This window comes from Sceloporus occidentalis, unplaced genomic scaffold (assembly GCF_023333645.1).
Source record: "Sceloporus occidentalis isolate IW3139 unplaced genomic scaffold, rSceOcc1.0.p SCAF_14, whole genome shotgun sequence".
Taxonomy (NCBI): domain Eukaryota; kingdom Metazoa; phylum Chordata; class Lepidosauria; order Squamata; family Phrynosomatidae; genus Sceloporus; species Sceloporus occidentalis.
Genome location: NW_028316994.1, coordinates 13611603 through 13639599, shown reverse-complemented (window position 1 = coordinate 13639599; position 27997 = coordinate 13611603). Strand labels below are relative to the sequence as shown.

At 40.6% G+C, this 27997-nt stretch overlaps 3 protein-coding genes across 3 annotated transcripts; 2 read left to right on the top strand and 1 right to left on the bottom strand.

The window, feature by feature from the left end:
* Positions 1 to 617: 617 nt before the first annotated feature.
* LOC149304133 (vomeronasal type-2 receptor 26-like) lies at positions 618 to 11018 on the bottom strand. Its single transcript, XM_089479680.1, has 4 exons — positions 10986 to 11018; positions 10770 to 10847; positions 2966 to 3092; positions 618 to 1522 (listed from the first exon to the last, which is right to left on the bottom strand). Exons 1-4 carry the CDS (start codon positions 11016 to 11018, stop codon positions 618 to 620), a joined length of 1143 nt encoding a protein of 380 aa, XP_089335806.1.
* A 592-nt stretch (positions 11019 to 11610) lies between these two features.
* Positions 11611 to 12558, top strand: LOC149304132 (olfactory receptor 10G6-like). The gene has a single exon (XM_089479679.1). The coding sequence runs from the start codon at positions 11614 to 11616 to the stop codon at positions 12556 to 12558; it is 945 nt and encodes a 314-aa protein (XP_089335805.1). The 5' UTR covers positions 11611 to 11613.
* A 10838-nt stretch (positions 12559 to 23396) lies between these two features.
* Positions 23397 to 27195, top strand: LOC149304131 (olfactory receptor 4E1-like). The gene is given in 2 exon segments (XM_089479678.1): positions 23397 to 24341; positions 27163 to 27195. Coding segments are annotated over 2 exon segments (978 nt in total).
* The last annotated feature ends 802 nt before the right edge of the window (positions 27196 to 27997 follow it).

Here is a 27997-nt window from a genome sequence, read left to right as displayed (position 1 = left end):
TCTACCTCCCTTCACTAAAACACGCATGGGAAGCATGTGGTCCTACAAATGTGCTTGAGTTACAGCTCCCAGCAGCTCTAGCCAACACAGCTAACAGTGAGGGATGCTGGAAGCTGCCATTCTTGAGGAGTAAGATAATTTCCACTCCTGCTTCAGCATCACTACTTATTAACCTTTAATAAACAAGGATTTTGAAGTGCAAGTGAACAATGGAAAGAGACTATGTAGTAAGTGCCCAAACAGACAGGCCAAAATAAAGCTGCTTCAGGTCATTTTGGAGGTATATTGTTTAAATGATGCATGTGTCCTAAGAGGCCAAAAGCTGCGCCAAAGCCATGCTCTAGTCCCAAGAAAAGGAGCTCAGCTTTAGCGCAGCTTCTGGCCTCTTAAGATGCATGTGTCATTTAAACTGCATACCTCCAAAGTGACCTGAAGCAGCTTTATTTTGGCCTGTCTGTTTGGGCCCTAAGTTTAAAAAATAAAACCTGCACCAAAAAAGTCCTTTGTTTAAATAATCACATTTCCAAGTGGCCTATAGTTATGCAAAAACTATCAAAAATAGAAATAATATTTTAATACCACATGGAATACTTTAGAAAGAAAAGGCTCAATAATTACTACAATCCTTTCTTTCTTACTAGCTGATCTCTGGTGTTCAGATCTGGCCTGATAAAAAGAATGTAGAGTTTTGGAAGAAAAATGAAACCCAGCAATGCAGAAGTAGAGGCCAAGATGGAGAAGATTTCCACAGCCACCATGTATTTCCCTTTGGTGCTCAGGTATGTGGGGACAAAGGACACCCAAACACTGCAAAACACCAACATACTGAAGGTGATCAGCTTGGCTTCATTAAAAGTGGCAGGTAACTTCCTGGCAAAGAAAGCAACAGTGAAGCTGATGACAGCCAGAAGCCCCATGTAGCTCAGGGCAATGTAGAACATCATGCCTGAGCCTTCATTGCATTGCACTATGATCTGACCCATCTGGGAGGACATGTCCAACTCTGGGAATGGTGGAGAGGTGGCCAACCATATGGTACAAATCACAACTTGAATTAGAGATGAAAGGATGATGACTGACATTGCCAAATGCTTGCCTGCCCATTTCATCACCGGATGGCCTGGTTTGGTGGCCATAAAGGCCAGAACTACTGTGAGGGTTTTGGCCAAGATTGAAGAAACAGCAACAGAGAAAACAATGACAAAAAAGATTTGCCTGAGAATGCAAGAGATGACCTTAGGCTGGCCAATGAAGAGAAAGGAGCTGAGAAAGCATAGCAACAAAGAAAGAAGGAGAATACAGGTAATGTTCCAATTATTGGCTTTGATGATGGGAGTATGCCTGTGCCAAATGGAGCTACAGATCACCACAAGGCTAATTAGAGAAAAGAAGAGAACAAAAGAAGTCAAAGCAATTCCCAGGGGCTCTTCAAATGACATGAAGGTTACATCTTTAGGAATGCATTGACTACGCTTCTTGTTTGGATGCTGATCATCTGGGCACTTCTTGCAGTCTTTCACATCTGGAATGAACAAAGATACTGTATTTTTAAAACACACACCTTTCTACTCTTATCAAGAAAACACCATTTTCCCAATATGTTGGCATCAAACAAGCACTGAACAAATATGCTTATTATGGGGAGCATGTACACTGTAGAAATAAGGCACTTTGATGCCACTTTTAAGTGCTGTAGCTCCAGCTTATGAAATACTGGTATGTGCAAGCCTTCTCTGCCAAAGAGTGCTGCTGCCTCACAAAACTACAAATTCCAGGATTCTGTAGGATGTATCCACAGCAGTTAAAGTGGTGTTAGATAGCATTATTTCTGCAGTGCAGATGCACCCTATGTTAGAGTAACCAAGTACACAGATGTTGCCACATCTTTTATACAGAGGTGTTGTGGCTCTGGTGTCACAACAAACTACAGTTCCCAGAATTACAGAGCATTGAGCCATGGCAGTTAAAGTGGTGTCAAACCAGATTATTTTGGCAATGCAGATGTAGGATATGGACATTTGATAAAACCAGACATTCTGTCACATCACCCAAGGAATTGATTTTAGAATCATAGAATCATAGAGTTGGAAGAGACCTCAAGGGACATCCAGTCCAACTCCATTCTGCCATGCAGGAAATCACAATCAAAGCATCCCTGACAGATGGCCATCAAGCCTCTGTTTAAAGACCTCCAAGGAAGGAGATTCCACTACACTCCGAAGGAGTGTGTTCCACTGTCAAACAGCCCTTACTGTCAGGAAGTTCCTCCTAATGTTGAGACAAAATCTCTTTTCCTTTAGCTTGTATCCATTGTTCCGGGTCCTAGTTTCTGGAGCAGCAGAAAACAAGCTTGCTCCCTCCTCAACATGACAATCCCTTCAAATATTTAAACAGGGCTATCATATCACCTCTTATCCTTTTCTTTTACAGGCTAAACATCCCCAGCTCCCTAAGTCGTTCCTCATAGGGCATGGTTTCCAGACCCTTCACCATTTTGGTCGCCTTCCTTTGGACACGCTCCAGTTTTTCCACATCCTTTTTCAATTGTGGTGCCCAGAACTGGACGCAATATTTCCACTATGTCCTTTTGCTTGTTGCACAGGATTCAAACTAAAGTGGATTCTTGTTATACGCTGGGGTTTGGTTCCAAGATCCCCCATGGATAACAAAATCCGTGGATGCTCAAGTCCCATTAAATATAATGACATAGCAAAATGGTGTCCCTTATAAAAAATGGAAAATCAAGGTTTGATATTTAAAATTTATACTTTTTTGGGACATTTTCAAACCATGGAAGCTTGAATCTGTGTATAAAAAATCCATGTATAAGAAGGGCCGACTGTACAAACTATCTTGCCAAGAAGGATGCTTGTTCTTTAGGTTGCCACCCAGCTTTCATTCACATTCTAGATGATGAATACACAAATGTATGCCTTCCCCATATCACAACTGGGCCTCAACTTACCTGTCTCATTTGAAATCATTCCTTCAGAGCACTGTGGACAGTCATAACAACAAATCTGTTTTCCTTCATGGATGGCCTTGCGATGTCCAGGGTGGCAGCTTTCAACACATCTAGATCGAGGACATGTCTAGCAAAAAATAAGGAGGATGAGAGGGTAGGGAAGGAACATTTAATATCTCTATTATGTTTGATTCCATCATTTTACATTAATACAGAATAACAAAAATCAAATCCCTAGCATCCTTCAAATGTTTGCAATGTATGGTAATTTATCTTATTGCTTGACCGCTGGAATGTTCTCAGTTATCACTTCCTCTTATGACAAGCTTCTGGCACTCTCTGATGAACAACTATTCTCACACAGCTGCCTAAGAAGTGAATACGAGACAGATTTCTAAGAAACATTTCACTCAAAAGCTTTTTGTATATCTGTTTGGGCTCAGCAATATGGATTTTTGCAACAACTACCTATGGATGCGTCAGAATATCATTTGCCTTCATTTTTAAGCAGAATTTCTGAAAATGTACAAACTTGTGAAGTGAGAGGAAATGAAACTGATTAACAAAGTTGCCAGTTCACAACTAGTCCCCTAAGTATCTCAACTATGGATCTTCAAAGACCTGATCAGCACCATTTGTGTCCACATTTACATCAGGGTATTGAAGTCATTCACACCTGGTTAAACCTGTGGTTCCACAAAATTGAATTTTCATACAAAATAAACTGTTTCCCTTCTGAAGCCTTAGGGTTGACCCTTCCAACATGGATTCTGTGGATGGATTGGTTGGGGAAGCTGACTGTATTGATAATATCATATCCATTTGCCAAATCCCCATTCTCATCAAAAAATATTTCTTCTCCAGCACTATTGTTGAAATAGATGCGTTTCAGGAAAGAATGAAGCTAAAGGAGAAGAGGAAAGAGAATGATTTGGGAGCAGTGGTGAGAAAATTGCTTACTTTGATTTTGCTGAAATTTCCCCTTCATCATCTCAACATATATTCTGACATATCACATACAGCTTTCTGCTTTTTACTTCCGTCAAATAGGAAAACACTTTCCATATTGCAGACATAATGGGAAGATGACATATCTTGACATAGCCTGAATCTTGACTTGGCTGTCAGGGAAGAGGATGTTACACTTTTTCAAGTACCAGAGTTAAGATGACGCTCTTTTCCTATGTATTCCTACTGAATAGATGAAGCCAATGGAGGAAAGAAGCAGGGATATATTTTGACTATTCCTCCTTCTGCTTTACCATCCAAATAACAGATTCCTGGCTGATCATGTGGAACTGCGTCAAGTCAAAAAGTGCTGATTCCTAATTCCAGCAAGAGTTTGATTCTGGATGAGCAAGTTACAGTCATCTATCATGACTCTATGACTGCCAATTTCCATGGTTTGACTCTGCTTAACTGGTAACAAGGCAATGAGACAGGACTGGCATTCTCCTCTATACTGTCCACCCTGCTGCCCAACTGTCTCAGAGTCTGAGCTAGCAGACATGTCCTCAGAGATGGGGTTGATCTCAACCAAACTAAAGGTCTTCAGTTGGGACCAGCTCAGGACTTCATGCCTTCCACAACAACAAAGGACTGGCCAGGATATCTGAAAGACTGACCCTTCCCATGTTAGCCTGCCTGAAATCTGAGGCCCTTGAAGGAGGCTCTGTTGCATGTCCTTCCACCCTGTAAGGCTAACTTGGCGGATAGATCTGACCAAGCTTGGTCTGCAGCAGCATCTTGACTGTAAAACATCTTGCCAAAGGAAGTCAGGCTGGTGCTAATTCTTTTGTGTTTCCAGCAGACAGCTAAGACTATCCTGTTTTGAATGGCCAGACCTTGAAACTGCTTGGGCGTTTTTCAACCATATTGTTTAAATCATTTCTGAAGAGTGCTTTTAGTTGGGTTTCAAGCTGCATTCTATGGGTTTTTATTCATAAATTTGATGTTTTAATTATTTTTGTCCATAGTGCAACAGCTCAGAAGCTATAGTGGACTAGGAAGTGATATGTAAATGCTATGAATTAATTAATTAATTAATTAATTATACACACATGAATGACAAGAGTCTTCTCCTACCTGCCAGGGATGGACTTTCCATGTGCCTCCATCACTCCAAGCTTTCATTTTGGATTTTGAGGAAAACATGACATGGAGAGCATGTGCGATGGCATAAACAGCATTATAGATACTGTAACTCTGGCCAGACATTCCCATTTCAAAGACAGATGCAGAGAGGCTGCTCAGCTTCTCTTCTCCAGTGCAATTTTTTCCATATGATACAATCATATTATATCTGGGGAATGAGCACCGAAATGCACTGTACCAAAACTCATGGATGAAATCTAGGTTAGATTTATTTGGATTCAGTGTTCTAAGAAACTGCATATATCCTTCCACATCTTTTGTATGCAGTGCAAAGGACAAAGTGCCATTGAAGGATTTGGGTGTAAATACTCCTGCCGTGAATGTAGATATAAAATCCCATTGAGCAGTGATGACCCAAACTTTCTCTGTTGGCTTCATTTCCACAAACTCATTGCCATATAGAATCATCCTCAATCCTTCCATAGAGCGTGTATTCCCATGAACAAGAATAACATTGGTTTCAGCTGTAGAAAGAATTAATTGTATTCTTGCCAGTTTATTATTCAGCTGCAGTCCCCCATCTCTTGCTCTTTCCCAGTGCTGCTTCACTGATGGAATAGTTTCCTTAAATGCTAAACAAATGTCACTCTGAAATAGCTGGGGAATGAGAGTCCTCAATGATGTTTCTCCAGTGTCATCATCTGAAACAAGGAGCCCGATCCAAGTCCATTGAAAATGCTTCAGCAGCTTGACAATTCCAACATCCTGAGCACTTACACTTGGAATCATTCGATAAACAGTAGGAAATAGTTTTTTGTCAAACAACATAGGGTCAAAGGAGTTGTAACTCAGCTAAGGAGAAGGATAATGCTCTGTTTAGAATCAAGAAACATCATCCATCATTTCCCAGTTTAAATTATTTCCCAGAAAGCTCTGGCATGACAAAAGGTAAAGCTGTCTGGATAGGGTCTCCACTGAATGTTGGAAAAGGCAATACTAACTAAGATGAGGATGAAAAGGCCCATAGCCCAGTGGCAAAACATGTGAGAAGTAGAAGAGAATTTGATTCAAAGAATTTATAGTGGGGAAGGCTGTGCTTACAGCCATTTTTACTGTTCAATATATTTACTCCTCACTTCAGAATTCAAGCAGATTATGCCAAACCATTCAGTAGCAATTTGGAGTACAAGTGTAGCAGACAGTTGAAGATTAAAGCACACAGACTCATCCCTACCACTTTTTTCATTGGCCCTATCTCCAAATTGCTTTTGTTCTTTTAGTTTTATAGTGCATTATGGCTCTGGAATCGCTAAATGAATTTACTCAGCCAAAGCCCTGATAAGGATCTTTTCTGAATCAAGGGAACTTTAAGGGGAATGGATAGGATGGGAACAAAAACTAGTCTTTTCTTCCAACCCTCCTTGTAATTGCCCTTAATGGTCTTGAAGAACATACATACCTGTGCCATTTTATAGATATTTAGGATGTGAGGCATCTGCCTGGAGTTGTAAGAGGAGAGCCCACCAATCGCACCAATAGGCTTGTTCTTTCTCTTACAGTTGTAGTTGAGAGGGTTCCCATGTAGTGTGAAAAGAAAACCCATAGTCCCATTACAGCTTCCCATTTCATTGTGGACATTTAATATGGGTTCATACTCCAGGGTGTGGTTGTATAATAGATGGACATTCTTGTTAATCTCCTCCATGGCAAACACAAAGGAAAGGTGTTGGTGGTAGTATTTAGGATGTATACTGTAATGAGATTTTCAAGTAGTCTGAGTGCTTTCTTGTTACTTAAAGCATTACTTCATCACTTGGACTTGGTTGCCAATGACTTTAAACTGGCTTCAAATTTCATCATAGGTAGAGGAGACTCATTGAAATCAGTGTGACACATAAAGTCATGACTATATCACATTCCATTTACTGTACTTCAAGGGGCATACATTTATTTCAAGGCTGCATCCAGCCTTTTAACTCTTTGCTACCCTTGACTCAGCTTTAAGATTACACTTTTTGAAATGATTCATTTCACTGAACTCTTATGAGAGCTCCAATGATTATTTGGAATTATCATTACCAAACCTGAGTTTATATCCTTCCAAGTACATAGGTTTGGCCACAATACTGAGCTATCAGATGTAGCAATGTTGATAGAACTCCATCATTGTATCTGTGGTTCCCAAACTCTAGCCTTCCAAGTGACTTCAGGTCCCAGAATCCCAGACCACTGGCCAAGACGGCTGAAGCTTCTGGGAAGTCAAAAACATTGAAGGACCAGAGTTTGGGAGTCACTGATGTAGTTCCATCTCCAGATACAACCCCCCCCCCCCCAAAAAAAAAACCTACTGTAGAATCCAGGTTTCTCTGCTGAGGGTATTTGAGCACTTTATGATAGTCCCAAAGCATTTCAGTACTGGGAGAGGGCTAGATGCTTCTACCCTTGCCAGTCTGCTTCCCATTGCCCCCCAAAAAACCTCAATTGGTGGAGATGCCTGACTTCTGCAGTAGTTTTTGATTAGCACTTTCAGTCATTGCACTTGAACAAGTTTTAAAAGCAACATTAAAAGCAAATACAACCAGCATTTTTCCATCTTTCAGCTACCAAAGCTATACTGTATACTGTACCAAAGCTATTTCCAAACTATAGCGTAAACCTCTATAGTAAACCATAGAGGAAAATCTCAGTATAAACTGAGGTCTCATCTGCACTGCAGAAATAATGCAGTTTTGACACCACTTTAACTGCCATGGATCAACGCTATGGAATCCTGGAGTTTGCAGTTTGTTGTGGCACCAAAGCTTTCTGAAGAGAAGTCTAAATATCTTACAAAACTACAAATCAAAACTACAAAGGATATCTCTGGATCCAGTCCTTTAATTCTTAATGCTTCAAACCATAGTTTAAGACTTCTTAAAATACCACTACATTTTTTGTATGCTCATAGTGAACCCTCTGGTGACTACTAGGCATTCCATGTTTCTGTGGAATGTGTGTAATCTATCCCAGGCCTGTATCATTGAAGACTAATAATGAAATGAAGGCAAATAATGGGATCATCACTGTGTAGTTCCATCAGTATATTCAGCCGCAACTATTTATTAATCCACAGCAACTTACTAGCCAAATAGAACCTCTTCAGGCATTGTATCAAAGGTATGCTCATTGAGCACAGAAACAATCAGAGAGAAAAATTCACCAATGACAAAATTCTCATTATAGTGATTTCCATGTTTTTGAATCTTTGTCTGCCAAACACATCCTGGGTTACATTTCTTGCTGGCATTTTGAGGCAATATCAAAAGAAGCAAAAGAAATGACATCTGCTTGGCTTTGAACCAGCCAGGACCCCCAACACATCCACACACAATAATTGACAGTGATATATAGAATACTGTAGTGTTACCAAGATGCTCAGTCTTCAAATGAACCACCAATGACTTTGAAAATCTGTGAGTGAAACAATCTACTATTTCAGAGGCTCAGATCTGCCTTTTATATGACTGTTGGATCAAGTCCTGCCTGCTTAAATATGTTTAACAGATTGTTTTGAAAGTAGACTTTATAGACAGTATATATCAGTCAATCTGTGAGAATTCATCTGTGTTCTTGGATTCTTGATTGTCTTGCATTATAATTACTCAAAGACAGTTATTATCCTTATTACAGAGAAGATAAATTACCCTTTCCAGTATTCTCTGCTATGAGTAAAATAGAACAACACAAGTGAAAATTATATCCCAAATTTGCCAAAAAATATGGAAAATGTATTTCAGTCAGTGGGCTGGATCCAGGCTTGGTTGCATTTAGAGTAGACCTATTGAGGTTCCAAAATAAATTGACAGGGAATGAAAAGTAAGGGCAAGGTCTAGCTTCACCTAAACAGCCTTCACCTTGTCTATCTTCACCATCTGCTCCGGAGGAGTTGGACACGCAAGCCATATTGGAACAAATACAAGGTCCTCCTTCCACATAAATGCAGATGAGGAAGAGCTGCCCCACCAAGAATTATTCAAAGCTACATGGCTTTCAAAGGGGGTTCCATAGTGGGGAGAATATTTATTACTGTATATACTCATGTATAAGTCGAGAAATTTTAGTGAACAAAAATGATCCCAAACAAACTGGATCACCTACAGGCCACTGTAAATACTGTACTTTCACTCTTATCAAAAAGAGGAACCATCCCCTTCTCTGAGTAGAATGGCAAAATACAACAGCCTAGGCTGTCCTGGGAGTACTTAAATGAAGCACTGACTCCCTCTATTTTTTGCACCATGGCACCACTTCTGATTTTTCATAATGCCAGGGCAGGAAAATGTCAGCAGGCAGCTCTTTAGCACTTCCTCTTTAAGGAGAACCAAGAGGGATCAGGCTTTGACAGGTAGGAATAAGACTTTTGTGTGTGTTTGTCACCTTTTCTGGGATAAAATCAGGCAAAATTATCACATTAAAGTTAGAGGCTATAATTACTGTTAAAGTCGTTGTGATTGGTCCTGTGATGACATTTCCTGAGTAGATGTGTGGGCAGAGTTGGCATCTGGGTTTGTAGCAAAGTCTAGTATCCATCTCCCCTTGATATTTATTCCCTTAAATACTGATATTCCAGACTAACATGGCTATGCCTCTGAATTGTACCCTTGTTAGTCAATCTCTTTTATTCTGGATCCACCAGCAGTGATTGCCGGCTGGTCTCTTCCCTGACAGCATGGTGGTGAATCTGCTTTGATTTAAAGAAGCTATTCAAAGTGCTGAACTCGGTCCTCAAAACAGGTTCTCCTTCAAAGTTCGAACTAAAGCCCAGACTGGATTAGCTGCCCAAATAACATACAAACCACCAGCTCCCAAGGGGACTAATTACTTATTCTGAAACGCAGCCACTGGAGTTCAAAATGGCACCATGAACAATTCCATTATTATTATTTTTTAAAAATAACTGAAATGTCCATAGGGAAAGCTGTATGCAACAAGAAACAGTAATAGTACACAGGGGATAGAAATCAGAGACACAGCCATGTTAGTCTATAGATTATAAGTATGCAAAAGGATTTTGTAGCACTTTTGGGACTGCGTGAAAGAAGTTGTAGCATAAGCTTTCATAGGCTTGGTCTACTTCCTCAAATGCACAGAGACGGAAGAAGAAATGAGGGAATGCATAAATGATGCAATATTCATGAAAGAAGGGGCCAGATGGAATAAATACCATCTAAAAAATTATTCTCATCCACAGACATATTCTTGGTTTTTGTGGGAGGGGCAGGTTTAGACATTTTGCCTAAATGTCCAAGACACAGGCAAAAGTATGGAGCAGTTAAATGTCAATAGAAAGAATATTCTTATGAGCAATAATTTCTCAGCCTAGATTGTCCCTTTTATTATTATTATTCTTTTTGCAGTAATCACTTCTGAAGAAGAGAGATCCAGTTGTAGCTGTTCTGGAGGGCTATGTACTGCTTCCCTCTTTCACATGTCTAAAAGAAAGGATTGCATATAGGTGGCTAGTCCAAAACTGCTAGCCCAAAATGTTTGGGAATGGAGAAAAGTGTTCAAGGTTGGACAGCTGAAGTGATGTTTTAGAAGACTACAGAGGAAGATTGCAGAGAATTTTCAACTCCAAGACTGAAATGGCTATCTACCCCAAGTATGTCTGAAGTGGTGGTGTTATGCATATTGTGTCACATCCCAGATGGTTTACAACTGTGGTTAATACCTTTTCCAAGCAATTTTTCTCCAGCTGCTTGTCAGCTTTTGTATGAAGTGTGATTGTCTGACTGTTGGTGAAACTGACCTGAGGGGGGTGGAGGGGGAGAACTTATTTTGTGTTAAAACTGAACTGTTTTTCTTTTTATTTATTTTTTTAGAGGCATTCTGTAACTTCCAGATCTGTGCCCTTATTCCTCTTCTTCCTGAGCATCAGTTTGCCCACCATTGCTGGGAACATCTTGGTTCTTCTCAACATGGTGTCCAAACCTGATCTGCACAAATCAATGGACTGCTTTGTCACTTATCTTTCTTAAATTCCTCCATTTATCCTCTCTTCTAGGTAACAGCATGTACAGGTCACAACTTTCTTGGGCATTAAATGGAATATTTCAATAGTGACCAAGTGGTGAATGTGGAGGCAAATCCTCAGTAAGGCACAGAGAAATGCTTCCATACCTGTAGAAATAAAAAAGATTTGCAGAAGAGGCCCATTTGGCTCACAAAGGATTTCCTCCATAATCACCATGGAATTCATGGATGACATTGCTAACAGGTTTCATTTGCTTTGGCAACTCTGCATGAATGAAGCAGTTTCTTCAAGACAAAGGCTACAACAGATAAGGTGCAGCCTACAAGCTGGTTGATTCTTGTTCAGAGAGAAGAAAGGTTCAACGTTCAGAATCTCTGCACTGGAAAACACAAAGAAACTGAGCTAGTAGCAGCATCTTGCAAAAGGGACATTTTCAAAATTCAAAAACAAAAGCAAGAATAAGCTTTGCATATCTCACTTTCTTGCCACTGACCAGCAGAAAAACTGCAAACAGCTTCCGTTTGCAAAAGACATTGCATGAATGGAGTGTGAAAATCAAACTGTTACATCTGAATTTGTTCTTTTAGGTATTCCCTATCCTCCAGAGTTCTATGTCCTCATGTTCCTTTTCTTTTTTATCATCTATGTGTTGACTATTGCTGGGAACACCCTGGTCCTTTTGACTGTGGCGTCCAAACCTGACCTGCATAAACCAATGTACTGGTTTCTCTGCCACTTGGCTTTCCTGGATATTGCCATGTCCACCATGATAGTACCCAAGGTGATCGCTGGATTTGTGGAAGGTGGGAGCATTATCTCCTTTGGAGGCTGCATGACCCAGCTTTTCTTCTATCACTTCTTGGGCTGCACTGAGTTCTTCCTCTACACTGTCATGGCCTATGACCGCTTTCTTGCCATCTGCCGGCCTCTTCATTACAACATTGTGATGAATCACAGAGCATGCCTCTATCTTGCATTGGGTGCATGGTCTGGTGGCTGTTTACATTCTGTCATTGAAACCATGCTCACCTTCACCTTGCCATATGGCCTGAAGAATGAAGTCAACCACATTTTCTGTGATATCCCTGCCATGCTGAAACTAGCTTGTGCTGACACAGTGTTCAATGAGATGTTTATTTTTGTTGATATTGGTTTAGTCGCCGTAGCATGCATCTTCTTGATTTTGATGTCTTATGCATACATTATCTCTGCCATACTGAGGATCCGCTCAGCTGAAGGGCGACGTCGGGCATTTTCTACTTGTGCTGCCCACATGATTGTGGTGATGATTTGTTATGTTCCTTTGGCTTTCAATTATCTAAGACCAGGGGCCCAAGATCTCCTGAGTGGAGTGATAGCTATTTTCTACACTACATTGACTCCTTTCCTAAACCCACTTATATACACTTTAAGAAACAAAGAGATGAAAGATGCAATGCTTAAACTAAGAGACAGGAACCCATTGTTTATCTGCACCAGACTGTGACACCAAGAAATCTGTGAGTGGATCTTATACTGGGTTTTTATTTTTAAAAGCAAAGCTAGCTGCAATGGGGCACAATCATTTCAGTTCAATGTGCATATTATTCACACCAGAATGTACAGAATAACATATTAGACTAGTATTTAATGCCAAAAGAATCCATATTTCTAGATTATCACAATTTTAAAAAGTGAAAGAGGTTAACTGGAGGCTCGAATTGGACCAAGGCAACCATTTTGGTAGAGATAGGAATAATTGTTTTACCTCCATGCCATTTTCCCAACTGATGGAGGGGAAAATATATCATGATAAACCAATGGAAGAAACCCCACAAGAAACTATATAATTACTAGGCATTGGGTCCAGACTTAGTCACATTTAAATGCAACACATTGAAGTCAATGAGATATGAGTTAGTCATTGCCACTGATTTCAGTGGGTCTGTTCTGTCTAAGAATGGAATGATTTCTTCCAGCTGTGAACACAGAGAACACTCAGCATGGGGGGGGGGGGGTATGCATGTGTGCCTTCATGTCACCTGTTGACTTATGGTGACCCCATGAACTTTATAGGGCTTTTTAAGGCAAGAGGTGGTTTTGCCATTGCCTTCCTCTGAAATACAGGCCACAGCACCTCACATTCATTGTTAGTGTCCCATTCAAGTACTAAACAGGGCTGACCCTGCTTAGCTTTCAAAATCGGGCAGAATCTGATGCCTTTGGGGTCCTGATCTAATTCTTAGGAATGTAAAGTATAGTCACATTTTCATCTTTGACAAGAAGGAATTTCTTACCACACTGAAAGATGATGTCCCATTGGTGAGGTTTTTCACATTTTAGCTCTCTTTTTTTTTTTTTGGGGGGGGGGGGGGAGATTATGCACAGAAAATGGGGCATTTTGTGGAAAGTACAATGGCCAAGATCCTGCACAAGATATGTAGCTATGATTTTACAGTTATCCCCTTCTTCAGCTCTCCCAAAACTCACCTTACAAGGCAGGCAGCTGCACCAAGCAAAGGAATTTTGCAGCACTAGCAAGAAGGACACTGAGGGATGAAGTGCCCAGCCTCTTCCTTTCAGTGCACTATGGTGCAACGGCCAGAAGCAGGGACTCCTGCAGGACTAAGCCTATGCAGAAGTAACCCAAAACAACTGGGATATTTAGGATTCAACCAAATTAGGCCAATTTATATAGGTCTTCCTTTGTCAAATGCTTATGCTTATTTCTAGAAATTATTCTAATTGTGTGGGGTTTTATTTTGGTTCACACATTAGACATTTGATTAAGCTCATGCTTAAGCATACTACATTTAATCTTTAGCAATTGAATGACCTTTATAGCTAAAACTTGGGCTCCTGAAGGCAGAAGGGCTGGAGGGTGTAGCAAACTTCTTATGAATATTCTCCATTTTCTCTGTGGTTGTTGTTGTGGCTGCTGCCTTCAAGTCATTTCCAACTATCACGGGGTTTTCTTGGTAAGATTTATTTGCAGGATGTTTGTCTTTGCCTCCAACTGAGGTTGAGAGAGTGTGGCTTGCACAAGGCCACCCAGTGCAGGTTTCCATGGCTGAGTGGGGATTTGTCCAATGCTCAAACCATTACACCTTGCTAGCTCAGTTATAATTTATTTATTACAATTTCTTTATTCAGCCATGATAGTTAAAGTGGAATCATAGCACAGTAACTGAAATCTGAAAGCACCTCTTCTTATTGTACATGAATTTTTCTACTAACCAGTGGCTACTGGTGGCACCCAGGTCAATGGGGTGGTGAATCCATTTTCTGTTTTTGCCCAAAGTTTATGTAATGGCAATTTATGTAATATGATACAAGTCTTTCAGATGTCTAGTTTCAGTTAGTGTCAGTGTAGGAAAGCAATAGGTCTACTTACCAGAAGTCAGTTTCCCAGGGTTCAAGACTCTCTCTAAGAAGATTCCTTTTGTTATATAGAGAGAATTTGAGACCCAGGGAAACTGACTTCTGGTAAGCAAATTTATTGCTTTCACACATCAAAATTAACTAACCACTGTAAAGATCTGAAAACCTGTACCATATTACACATCCCTCTGAAGATTTTGACCAAGAGGCATGACCTGCATCTTTCTAGATCCTATTCCATTCCATCTCATTCCTACAGGCTTGTAAGTATGCTTTATACCTGAGCATTTATTATCACTCTGTACTACATTTGAAAAAGTGGGTTTATATCCACAAAGGCTTATACGAAATAAATAAAAACCAATTTGTCTTAAAGGTGCTGCCACATTTCTTTCTCTTCCCCTTCCTTCCTCTCTTTTATACTGCAAGAGACTAACACAGCTACGTATAGAATGATATGGTTGGAAGAGACCACAGGGGCCAAGTAGTCCAACCTCCTGCCATGCAGGAACTCACAATCAAATCACCCCAGATGGCCAACCAGTCTCTGAAAACCTCCAAAGAAGGTGACTCCACCACACTCCACTATGAACTTCTTCCTAGTGTTTAGGTGGAATTTCTTTTCCTGTGGTTTGAATCCACTGCTCTGTGTTCTAGTCTCCAGAGCAGCAGAAAACCACATTCAGATAGCCGATTTGTAGTCGGGAGCTTTGCAACTTCGCAAATCGGCCAGCTGAGGGCAGAAATCAGCCAGCTGAGGGCAGATTCCAGCTTGGTTTTCGGCGGGATGCAGTTGGGTGGCAGCATTGGTGGCATTTTCCCTGCAATAATACCCAGCTGCATCCCAAAATAGACAAGGATAAGTCAGCTTATTTAAAAATGCAATAAGCTCCTAAAACTCCCACAAACCCCACTTAACAGTGGTCAGGGATGATGAGAGTTATACTCCAAAGCTTAGGGACCACCAAGTTAGAGAAAAGTGATGAACACAGTTGGTAAGAAACTTGCCTTGATGGTGGAACTGAATTCAATTAATGGATGATTAAATGAATGGTTTATCAACACATGGTCAAGCATCATGATCTTAAAAAAAAAACCCTCATAGATTCAGGATCAAGTATTACATAATAGTGTTCAGTAGTAATGCTGGCCCTGGTTCTAGTAATCCAGTGTTAAAACATGTTCAATATTGGACCTCCAGAGTCCATGACACCTCACCACTGGCTATGCTAGCTAGAGCTGATAGGAATTGCAGTCCAACACTAACTCAAGGCTCCTGGTCTAAATAGAACAATAATGAAAAGCACAATTAACCATAAGAACAGCAGGCACATAGCCACAATTCTCCCCTCTGAGGTTCCACACCACAAGTCATGCTGAATATGTTGCTGGCTTTTGCACTGACAACCTCTGCCTTCCTTTCACTGTGTCCCTCACAGCACAGAAATACACGCCAGCATCACTCAGTCTTGCCCTGTCTCTGGTAAGCCTGGTGAAGCGAGATGTTTTGACCACATCCATTTGGTAATCTCCAGCTGTAAGAGATGTAGCTTCATAACTGTATCCCAAGAGAGAAAGAGTGCCACCGGCCAGCTGGTATTTCTGCTTGTACCAATACATAGCGTCATGGCTAGTTACATTTTGAGTGCAGTTGATCTCGATTTTGTTTCCTTCTGTGTAGATGAGCTGCTCAGGTTGGAAAACTTGGTTAAAGACAAAACTTGGAGCCACTGCATGGAAAAAGAGATGGAACAAAGTGGACATAGTCAGTGTTGTAATAAGACCAGAGCTCACAGGGTTGAAGAGCTGGATTATTTTTTTTAAATATCAGAGACAGTAACATCAACTAATGAGAGCCAGCTTGGTGTAGTGGTTTGAGCCTTGGACTACAACTCTAGAGCATCATTTAACATTACACAACTAGTATAAGGGACCGTCCCTTGTTGCTATTGCTGTTTTGTATTTTGCATTGTACTGTATTTTTGCTGCCAGGAGAGATATATGTTATATGATATCTTAACTATTATTAAGTAGTGTATTTTGGTTTTTGTATCTTGCATTGCTATGTTTTGTATTTTTGACTATGTTCGCTGTATTTTCTATATTTATTCTGCTTAATTATTATTATCATGTCAGTTAAGTTTTATTTGGTGGGGAGCATACTTTGTATCTAATGCTTTTGTTGTAATCCGCTTTGATTTTGCAACAAAAAAGCGGAATAGAAATAAATTGTTGTTGTTGTTGTTGTTGTTGTTGTTGTTACGGTAAACAGGATCATGGCTGAGACCTGTTAAAACTATGGATCAACACACCTATCTGCATATATCTCCTTGCGCACTCTTGCTCTGGGAAATGTTGTGAAGATTATCAGTACTTCAGAATTTACCAATGTATACAGCACTGCTTAAGCATTGCTGGTTCAGTGTCTGGTGTTTATTGGGTCACAGAAAATGTTTAAAAACCTCTGCCTCCTGTCCTAGAGAATTAACGCCAGTCAAAGATGAAAAAATACATGGCCAGACAGATGGAAATCTGAATCAAGAAAGGGTAGTTCTTTGTGTAAGATTTTGCTCCAGAAGTGTAAGATTGAATCAACTGTTCACCAAAGGCTGCAAAAATGATGCAGTTTGACATCTTTTTAACTGCCATGGTTCAATGCTAGGTAATCCTGGGATCTGTAGTTTTGTGGGCTATTTAGCCTTCTCTCTCTGAGAGCTCTGGTGCCACAATAAACTACAAATCTCAGTATTCTATTGAATGGACTCATGACAATTAAAGTGGTGCCAAATGGCATTAATTCTGCAATGCAAATCCAGCCAAAGTCAGTCAAATCAGAGGTACACAAGAAACAGTGAAGACTAAAGTTTTAGAAAAGGACTGGATAGGCCTTGTGATGTCGTCCAACTCTATGATTCTATGAAAAAACAAGTACCAGGATTCTGGAAGGAAGCCTTTTTCATAGGTTGCCAAAAACTAGATTTGCTCCTTCTGCTCCTTCCCACAAACCTGACAAGAAAGAAATATAGGAATGGTCACTTCCTATCAGATTTGTCCAAATCTAGCAGGTCAGTTGGCAGCCCACAGTGGCTTATACCAAACTTTAAAGGAGCTATCCAAGGTGCTAAATTCTAGCCCATCAATAGTTTTGCTGTCTTGGATAGACCAGATAGAGCAGATTCACCACCCCTCTGAAATTCACCACCCCACTTCTAGCTACAGGTTTTGGCTTTGAAAGGCTATATTCCAAAGCTGGCTTACCAAGAAGGAAGAAAAAGATGAACATCTTCTGAGGGACATTCAGAGCAGTTGCCATTCATTCTACAGAACTGAGAAGCATGCTCAGCCTTCTCTAGCTCTTCTAAAGCACAGCAGGCATGGCTGAAGAAGAGTTTCCTTCTTCTGTAAGGAGCCCAGCTTTTCACACTGATCTGAGCTAGCCACAAACCACTTTCATTTACAGATGGTTTCCTCTGTTACATTTCCATCCCAAAGAGAAATGATCCACAGCGTTCTACATACAATTCAGTATCTTCAGAGTAGTGGCATACAGAAACTACAATTTTGGGATCTCAGAATTTGTCTAACACAGGGCTTTGCCCTAATAAGGACTCACAGACCCTTTGTTGTGCACCTTCAAGTCATTTCCAACTTACAGTGACCCTAAAGCGAACCTATAACAGGCTTTTCTTGGCAGAATTTTTGAAGGGGGGATTTTGTTTTTTCCTTCTTCTGAGGGTGAGAGACTGTGACTTGCCCAAGGTCACCCGGTGGGTTTCCATGGCCAAGCAGGGATTCGAACCCTGGTCTCCAGAGTCATAGTCCAACGCTCAAACCACTACACCACATCTCTTCCCCTCTCTATTCAAAATCCTATCCAACCTGTACGCTATCAATGCATAATTTATTTCTGATCTCTTCCTGCCTCCTAGTGGCCATTTTACTCATTATTCAGAACTCCTTCCTATACTGTACAAGAGCCAGTGTGTGTAATGGTTTGAGTGTTGGACTACAGCTCTGGAAACTAAGGTTAGAATCCTTGCTCAGCCATGGAAACTGGGCGCCCTTGGGCAAATCACACACTCCCAGCCCCAGAAAACCTCATGATAGAGTTGCCTTAGGGTCGCCATAAGTCAGAAACATCTTGAAGGCACACAACAACAACAAATATGGGCCTCATTTCCACTATCTTTTAAACTGGATCGCAATTCGGTTGGAACCTGTTCAAATTACCCTGGTTGCCACTTAAATCGAATTGCTGAAGCAATTCAGCAAGGGGGGGGCACACGCTAGACCCATTTAATCCACATCTTTTTGATGCTGATGTTTTTTGCATCTTCTTGAATAAATCAATTGTGCACAAGTGTGAACCAGATGTGGATCGGAATCGATTTAAATTTGCCCTTTGGCCGGATGGAGCGGATCCATTTTGAACCGATTCATTCATGAATGTGAACAACAAGTGGATTATTTTACAGGGAAAAAATGCGATTGAGGCAAATGTAGTGGGAACCACGCTCCGCTGTCAAATCAATTCAGATTGCAAACAGCTCTTTTTGTGAGTGGGAATGAGGCCATGGTTTACAGTTGCTGGATGTCCCTTGTTTGAGAGCTAGTATGCTTGTCCCTTAATTGTATTATTTCTACTGCATTATAATAATGCAAACTGTGCAGTGTAGCTGCACCCGCAGTTTCTCATTTCTCTGGGCAAACACAGTGGCACAGCAAAAATTCTTGAGACATTGGAAAATCTAAAACAAAGAATAAAAACCCAGTTTGGGGGTTTGTACCCCTCACTGCATTCTCTGTTTCCTTGCAATTTGGTAACTGAAGGAAGGTAATGGCATTTGTCAAAAAGTTTAAAGTTTCCAGGAAACTTTTCATATCTTGGTGATCCCTGTGGTTCTTCTGTGTCGCAAGTTCTGATCCCTGTGGAGTAGTTGAGTCTCTGAAAGTTCACAGAAAGAGATATTACGGAAGACTATGCATGGGGAGGATCAGAGGGTTTTATATATATGGAGAGAAGCAATGCCACAATTGGGAGGCTATTGCAGAACAGAAGTTTAAAAAAGGTGGAAAACAGCGGCTACAACAAACCTCGTAAGTTGCTTTTAATCACATGAAAGAAGAAAATACTGACAAATTATGTGGCTGTTTTCATGTTAAAGTACCTTAGTTCAAAGGTCTAATGAGCTGTGATATGGAAAATGTTAGAGATTGGGTGAGGATTATGTTTTAATTTTTGATAATAAGATTCCCAAATTCACGTATTTCTTAGTCAGAAAGCCAAGCACTTGAGGTTAAAAAATAATTAATAAAGGAGCAATCATAACTGACAAATTCATGCATCCAGACCCAGGGCTTTCAGTATTCAACTCTGAAAAGTCTGAGTTTGAACACTTGCATATTTGATTGTTTTGAATTTTAAATTGTCATCTTTTTTTCCCCCTGAGAAGCTCCTTATCTTTCAGACCTATGTGGCAGGCAGGTACAACCTATTAACTTCAGCTTGGGCAAATGGAAAACCATTCAGTTCCTTAGGATTGAATGTTATTGTCAGTCCAAGCCAGAACAGACCTACTAAAACAATGAGATTTACCTGAATATTGCTTCACTGTCTAAGCATTGAGTTTGGGCAGGTCTACCCATAAGTGTGGTATGTGAATTGCTGCAGATTTTCCCACTTTTGCATCAACATTTAATTGTCCTCCCATTCCTGAACACATTTGCATCTATTCATCCTCTGCTAGAAATGTGCAGCCATCAGAATCCATGTGAAGTTGATGGACAGCCATATGTGTGAAAATGTGCATTTCTGCAGATTTCCACAGATACTCCAGTAAAAACCATAAAACCTTTTACTATGGAGTTTAAATAGTTGTTTGGGGAGAAGGCACAAAAAGCCAAAACTCCTGCAAATCATGTACAGCCGGACTGCATTCTATTTAACTGGAATTAAGAGTATTTTAACCATATAGACAAGCCCTCAATGAAACAGCTCAGGACTAACCAATAAGATTTCAATCCAGGCAGGTTTGTTTTATGAAAATTTGAAAAATTCATATTCTGGTGGGAAAGAAATTTAGGCTTACATTTCTGGATGCAAGGGAAGGGAAACTAAGAATATTTGCATTCTTAGTACAGCTTACTTTGTACAGAATATTTGTAAAGGCGGCCATGGGAGTGAGAAAGCAAAAGCACACAGGACAGTGGTGTTAAGGAGGGAGGAGGGCTTAACTGATTTCTCTGCACACCATTTTCCAAGGTAAAATGACCCTTTCCAAAGTATTATTAGGCCAGTGGTTAAGACCAAACAGTATGTAATTTCTACCAACATGGGCTGTATCTGCACTGCAGAAATAATGCAGTTTGACAACATTTTTAACTGTCATGTCTCAGTATTATGGAATCCTGGGAATCATAGTTTGGTGGAGCACCAGAGTTCTCTGACAGAGAAAGCTAAACGTCTCACAAAATTACAACTCCCAAAATTCAATAGCATTGAGCCATTAAAGATAAAGCAATATCAAACTGCATTAATTCTAGAGTACTGATGTAACCATGACACTTTTTGGCCACTTTTACTAAGAAGGGCATTTATACTTTTACAAGTGTGCTGTTATTATTTTTTCCACTTAATGGTACGTTTTAAAGATTTGAAAAATGAAATACTATTGTTGGGAGTAAAGACAGACACAAATACTTACGAAGGATGGGAAAATGTTGTCCATGCTGGTGTAGTGGTTTGTACAATTCTGGGAAACCAGGTTCCAAATCCACACTCAGCTATGGAAACCTACTGGGAGACTTTGGGCATGCTACTCTCAGCCTAAAAGAAAACCTTCTTTGAAATGCCAGCAAACCTCTCTAAAAAGTTTGCCATAATTCAACACTGGCTTGAAGGCACATAAAAACAACAGTGGGAAAACTGGCGAGTTTCTTCTTCTTTTTCTTTTTTTCTTTTTTGCATCCAAAAGTTTAACTCTAAATTTTTAAAAGTGGAATTGTATAAAAACTGTTTATATTATGGTGAAACCCATCTCCCTTGATAGAGTAATTGGTGAGATTTAAAATAACAGTTGGAGGGATGCTAAGATAAGAAATGTTGAGAGCCACAGGCTAACCCAGGGGTAGGCAACCGTTTTGAGCCGGGGGCCGGGTTGCTGTCCCTCAGACAACTGGGGGGCCGAAGCCAAAAACTAAATAATTTAATATTTTTAAAAAAATTTAAATAAATAAATAAACCGGGACAAATGTAGGACAACATTTTCAAATGGTGGATACTTTTTTAAAAAAAGTGGAGGACACGCAAAAAATTTTGCTAATTTTTTAAAAAATGTTAATATAAATGCATGTTTCTGAGGCGTCTATAGACAATTGCCCCCCTTGCCCCTGCGTGCGAGAGGCCAAAGGCCCCGGCGGCAATCGGCGGCAGGACCGGGCTGGGGCCGGTCCCAAGGCCTCGCCGGGCCGCATCCGGCCCGCGGGCCGCAGGTTGCCTACCCCTGGGCTAACCACTAGTTACAATTCATCAGTTGTAGTTAATAGTGGGAGTTTCAACTAGTGTGTAAAACCCTAAAGTCACCAGCTCCCAAATAATTTTAGAAATTAAACAGAGTCAGCTGTAGTTAATATTTGGATGGGAGACTGCCAACGAATACTAGGTGCTGTAGGCAATATTTCAGAGGAAGGAAGTGGCAAAACCACCTTTGAGAATTCCTTGCCTAAGAAGGTTGAGGCAATGCCTGGCTTACGTGGGGGGGGGGGTTGTTGTTTAGTCACAAGTAACTACAATGATGGAACTCTATCATTGTAGCTATGTCCAACAACGTGGGAAATCTTTCTGATCCTTGATCTTCAATCCTTGACATTCATTTTAGAGGACAAAGCAGAGAACGAAGGCAAAACCATTGTAGAATGTGCCAAAAGATCTCAATAAACATTCAGTATAATTACTCCATACCAGTGTATTGTAGGTTGAGTCGCTGTTATTTCAAATGCTTGAGACAAGAAATGTTTTTGATTTTGAAATACCTTTATTTGTCTATACGTACATAATGTCTTGGTGATGGGAGCCAAATCTAAACACAAAATTCACTGATGTTTCATATGAACCTTATATACCTTGCTTAAATGTAATTTTATATGTTTTTTTAAAAATAATTTTGTGCATGAAATGATATCTATGCCCACTGAACCATCAGAAAGCAAAGGTTTCACTATCTCAGCCACCCATGAAAAAAGTTTTAGTTTTGGAACTATTTCATATTTTGGAGTTGGAGTAAGGGAGATTCCATGGTAGTGTCACAGCGCCCATGCCAAGGAGGTGATGTCCCATCACCAGAAAGGGTGCCAACTACAGGTAGGAGGAGAGTCTATTTAATTCTGGTGGAGCATATACCTCTGCCCAGCATACTTACATGGAGGTCTGGGAGGATCTCGGTTGTTGGGAGGTCAAAAGTATGGGGAGCTCTCCTGATGAACCCCTGGGCTAAACAGTGCCCATTTGGACTGGAGTGAATATAACAAGATCATAGCATACGGAGGTACTACATCTCTCCTTGTACAAAATCCATAAAAGCACTTATGCTGATGGAACCCCTAGTTATACCATATAAGTCAGTGGTTCCCAAACTTTGGTCCTCCAATTGTTTTCAACTTCAGTTCTGATCAGTTTGGCCAATAATCAGGAATTCTGGGATTTGAAGTCCAAAAGGTCTGAAGGACTAAAGTTTGGGAACCACTGATCTAAGTGAACAAAAGAATTCAGCCCTAGTCTATTATTCCACCTCCTCCCTTCCAAAGTCTAAGTAAAACATGTGTCCCCTTGCAAGTTAGGAAGGATGTTGGTGATAAGGAAGGTGGTACCTCATCTGTCCAAATGGTATCTCAGCCCATGGTGAGTTTGAAAGTTTTCACTGCTGCCTTCTGATGTTCTTTTGCCCTTTCCTCCTCCCTAGAACAGAAATGGATGAACGTGTGATTCCAAACTGGACTTCATCAGCACAAAACCATACCTTAGTGACAGAGTTCATCTTGACAGGCCTCTCTAACAACCCCCAGACACAGCTAATGCTCTTTGTGGTGTTCCTGGTGGCCTACCTGCTTACCTTGGCTGGGAACATCATCATTATGGTCACCACTGTGCATGATCGAGGCCTCCATACCCCCATGTACTTCTTCCTAAGCAATCTCTCTTTGATTGACATCTGCCACTCCACAGTCACTGTGCCCAAGATGCTGGTTGACTTCCTGTCCAGAGAAAAGATCATCTCCTTTGGAGGCTGTGTGGCCCAAATGTTCTTCCTCCACCTTTTTGCCTGCACTGAGATTTTTCTCCTCACTGTCATGGCCTACGACCGCTACGTGGCCATCTGCAATCCCATGCATTATCTCACTGTCATGAACCACAAGGTCTGTCTCTTACTGGCTGGCACAATCTGGTTAGGTGGCATGGTGCACTCTCTCGCCTTGACTGGCATGACCATCAAACTACCCTAGTGTGGCCCCAAGAAGGTAGATAACTTTTTCTGTGATGTTCCACCAGTCATCAAACTTGCATGCACCGACACTTACATCATTGAGATCCTTATTGTTTCCAACTCAGGGTTGATTTCAGTGGTCTGCTTTGTAGTTCTGGTGGTTTCTTATGGGGTCATCTTGGTCTCCCTCCACAACCGTTTTGCGGAAGGCCAACGCAAGGCACTCTCCACATGTGCAGCACACCTCACTGTGGTGACACTCTTTCTGGGACATTGCATCTTCATTTATTCTCGTCCCTCCACCAGCTTTGCAGAGGACAAGGTTGTGTCTGTCTTCTTCACTGCTGTAACCCCATTGCTCAACCCCATCATCTACACATTAAGAAATGAAGACATGAAGCAGGCACTCCATAAATTGTTTAGAGAGAAGGTGAATGCAGAGAAGTGAGAGTCCAGCCATACTATGAATCCCTAATAAGATACGGTAAATTCATCCAGTGAAATGTGACACCACACACACACACAGAGAGAGAGAGAGAGAGAGTGTGTTGCAGCAAATTACCATGCATGAAAGCTTATTCACTCCAAGTATTTCATGGGTTCACCATGCAAAAAAATGCAGTCTGGAATGTAAAGCAGAATCTGGCACCCAGAGAACTTAACTGTATGTTCTCTTCATTTCTTCAAAGAAGGCTTCTGGCTCCTACAGCTAAAATCCTGCTTTCACAAAACAGAGCCATTATGGACAAACTTGCTGGAGTCAAGCATCTGAGGACCAAATAAGAGATTAAGGGGAATTGTTCTGCCCTTTAACTGAACCATTACCCCACCCATAAAAAGATTTCCTTGGCAATTAGGTTTGCACTTAAAGCCAGTGTTGACTGTTTACCTTCCAGTGAGGAAATACACAATGAAACACATTAAATTCAAGATAGGTAGATGATGAAAATAATATGCTATGATAAGCAGGTGTCTATAATCACCTGAAGGTGTACCTCTGCAAAATATTTGCTACATGTATCATTCAGACTGCATGGCAATGTGTGTCAGCTCAGAACTTCATGTGCCTTCCAAACAGGTAGCTCACTCAGTTATGTAGTGCCATTTATCTGTTTGCTGAGAGAAAGGGGCAAATGGGGTATGGGCATGGAAGAGTGGCAGTGTGAGAGGCTGATTCCCCCCCCCCCCCTTTTCTTCTTTGCTTCCTGAGTGCTTGAGTCATAAATATCACACATATCTGGCCTTTCCTTTAAATGCCTTTGAAATAATTCAAAGGCTGGAATGTCCCCAATGTTTTTGAGACAACTTTCCAACAGTCAGCAATTTCTCCAGTACTAAACTTTCCTTTAGCCCCACATTGAATTAAATACACTACAGCCCAATGGTAGCTGTGCTCCTATAATGATTTTACAAATGTCTCCTTCCAGGAAAGAAAGCTGTAGGAGCTGGTGAGGTTTGGTGTCTATTGAGAGGTGAGTTGTATTCTATGCTTAAAAGGCACTATCAGCAGTGATGAACCCTATCCCCTAAATGGGTTCAGCCTCTTTTACATTCATGTCAAAACCCAGAGTGAGTTCCTCATCCCATTGAAATGGGTGCAATCAGTTGCTGTTACCCTGAAGAGGGAATAGAAAGGAGGCCTCAAACCTTGCTCCTCCTAGACAATCTCCTCCATATCTCCACAGGTCCATCAGCCACCTCCTTTCCTGGCAACTGCATCCAAGGGAGGTGAAGCAGGCTAGGAAGGCATTTCCAGATGGACCTTCCCCACCACCAACAGTAACAACAAAGAACCATCTACCCCCAGCTGTCCTGTGGGGAGGATCCAAGGGACTTTTTCCTATAATGATACTGCTTGTTATGGTTTTTTGAATATATATTTTGCTATGTTTACTTTGGAAGTATCTTTACCCTGAAAAGTGGGATATAAAGTGCTGTAATTAATAAATAAAAGCTGCTTGAACTCTCTCCCTCTGCTGTTTATTTGCATGTGATGGCCACTCTATATGGGTCGCATGGCTGAATGCCCCAGACCAGGCAGAACTTTTTATAGGCCCCCAGTAGTGTAATGGAATGAGGGGCCATTGGATCAGAGTGCTCAGATATTTTGATTATCATCTGCCATCTGCTTCAGGCTTCCTTTCAGTTCAGCTGTATCCTTGCAGTAGCTGGGAAGAAGCACTGAGAATGCAATTTTCCACCACCAAGATACTGTTGTTAGCTATTCCTGTTGATATCTAAACTATCTGGTTTTTGTGTGGTCTAGAACGAGCAACTATGAGCTTTACAAAAGACCTGCTCCATGCAGAGATGAAAATGACTTGGGAGTTTATCACACTAGGGCTAATTTTGGCATTAAAGAGAGATTAAAGTGTATTTAAAGCATCCCGCAAATAACGTGAAAATGGTGAGTAATGGTGCGAATGATTATCACACGCAATTGCGCAAATAAAGTGATATTGGAAATGCATTGTCACTGAAATCCCAAAAGTAAAAAGATGTGCTTTAATGCTTCTTTGTGACCACTTTAACAGCGGGTTTTGTGCGATGTTGTGTGAAATCATTTCACATAATTACACAATTTTACCAGGATATTCACATAAACTCCCAATCTTCTTCATGTAATAAACTCCTAATACTTGTTTCCAGGGATCAACACAATTGCCTGGCTTTTGGATTCTCCTTGGGGGCTCCCCTAAGAGGGATGTCATGATGAGTGTATGCACCTCAAATTAACCTCTATATTATGAACATATTATATGCTTCATATAGTTCCTGATGAATAGTCATATACCGCCTGTAAATCCAGAAGCAATCCAGAGGCCACTATCCTCCTTAACTGTTGCTTTTCTCCAGGATCTGGTGTTTTGAGGTGCACTGTACCTACACTGGCAACCTCTATCAATTCATGGTGGCTATTAGCCTTTGGGAAAGTCTTCCTCCTCCTCCTTTTCAAAAATTTTATCTAAAAAATAATCCCATTTAAAAGCCATCTGGCCAATGACTATATCTCCAGGTCTAGGCATGGGACATTAATGGGATCCACGGAGGGTGAGTTTCTGGCTTCTGGTGGGTGATGGATATCAGTTCTCTGTTCTCTGGCTGAAACAGCTGTTGGAACACAATACCTCAAAGCCTAAGAGAGCTTGTTAAACAACTCAGCTTAACTTTGGGAGTTTCCAAAACTTTGGAGCACATGCATAACTTCCCAGGAGACTTGACTTGGACAGCTTCAGCTCCTGTCCTCAAAGCATCTCTTTCACATCATCTTACCTTATGAATGAATTATTGCTGGTATATATAAGACATATATTTAGGGATAAAGATGTGGGGGGTTTTTAATCTTCAGAGTGAAAAGCCAAAGCCTATGGATAAAGCAAAATGTAACAACTCTGTTTTTCACATTCTAGGCTAGCTATCCTTTGGTAGATTGATCTTAACAATAAAGTCTTAGGTTAGCTTATCCTCCTAGAAGCCAAATCATGAAACATCTTGTTAAATTTGTCCTATGCTGAGTTTTCCTAAAAGGAAAATATAAATTCAGATTAAAAAATTGCTTTTTGGATTACAGGGAATATTTTCAATCTAAGATTATACATTTGTGAATTAACCACAAATAGCATTTTATACCAGAGGAATAATGACATTCAGTGATATTCGCCCAATCTGGAAAGAATAAAACTAATTCTGAAGACTGGCAAGACAGAACTGCTCAGTTGATTTTCTCTGCTTCTTGCAAACTTCAGTGTGCAAACTTTTTTGTTTTTAAACTGAGCACTGGGGTTTGTCCAGAAATTGCTCTGATCCACATATTACAAGCACCAAGAAGAAAATGTAAGTGATATTTTATTTATTCCGTTGGAGACCAGAAGTTTGTTGGTAATGGGGCTTTTATTTTAGTCATGCTTGGAATACACACTAGTAATGGGTCTTCTAGTATTGTCATAAGTCAGACCATTCCAGTTCATTTGAAAAGACATGCACCATTGTCATTCAGCATCATTGAAGGCTGGGTGTGTTTTCAATATTTTGTTCTATGTAAATACAAGAATCAGTTTGAAGCCTGAGTGTCATGAGAAATGTTCA

Excerpts from the sequence above, each read along its gene's own strand:
- LOC149304133 (XM_089479680.1), bottom strand. The coding sequence starts at position 11,018 with ATGTTGAGAAGAACCAAGATGTTCCCAGCAATG. Across the intron at positions 3,093-10,769 it reads AGAAAAATTGCTTGGAAAAG|ACATGTCCTCGATCTAGATG; the intron begins GTATTAACCACA and ends ATTTTTTGCTAG. Across the intron at positions 1,523-2,965 it reads AATGATTTCAAATGAGACAG|ATGTGAAAGACTGCAAGAAG; the intron begins GTAAGTTGAGGC and ends TGTTCATTCCAG.
- LOC149304132 (XM_089479679.1), top strand. The coding sequence starts at position 11,614 with ATGGAGTGTGAAAATCAAACTGTTACATCTGAATTTGTTCTTTTAGGT.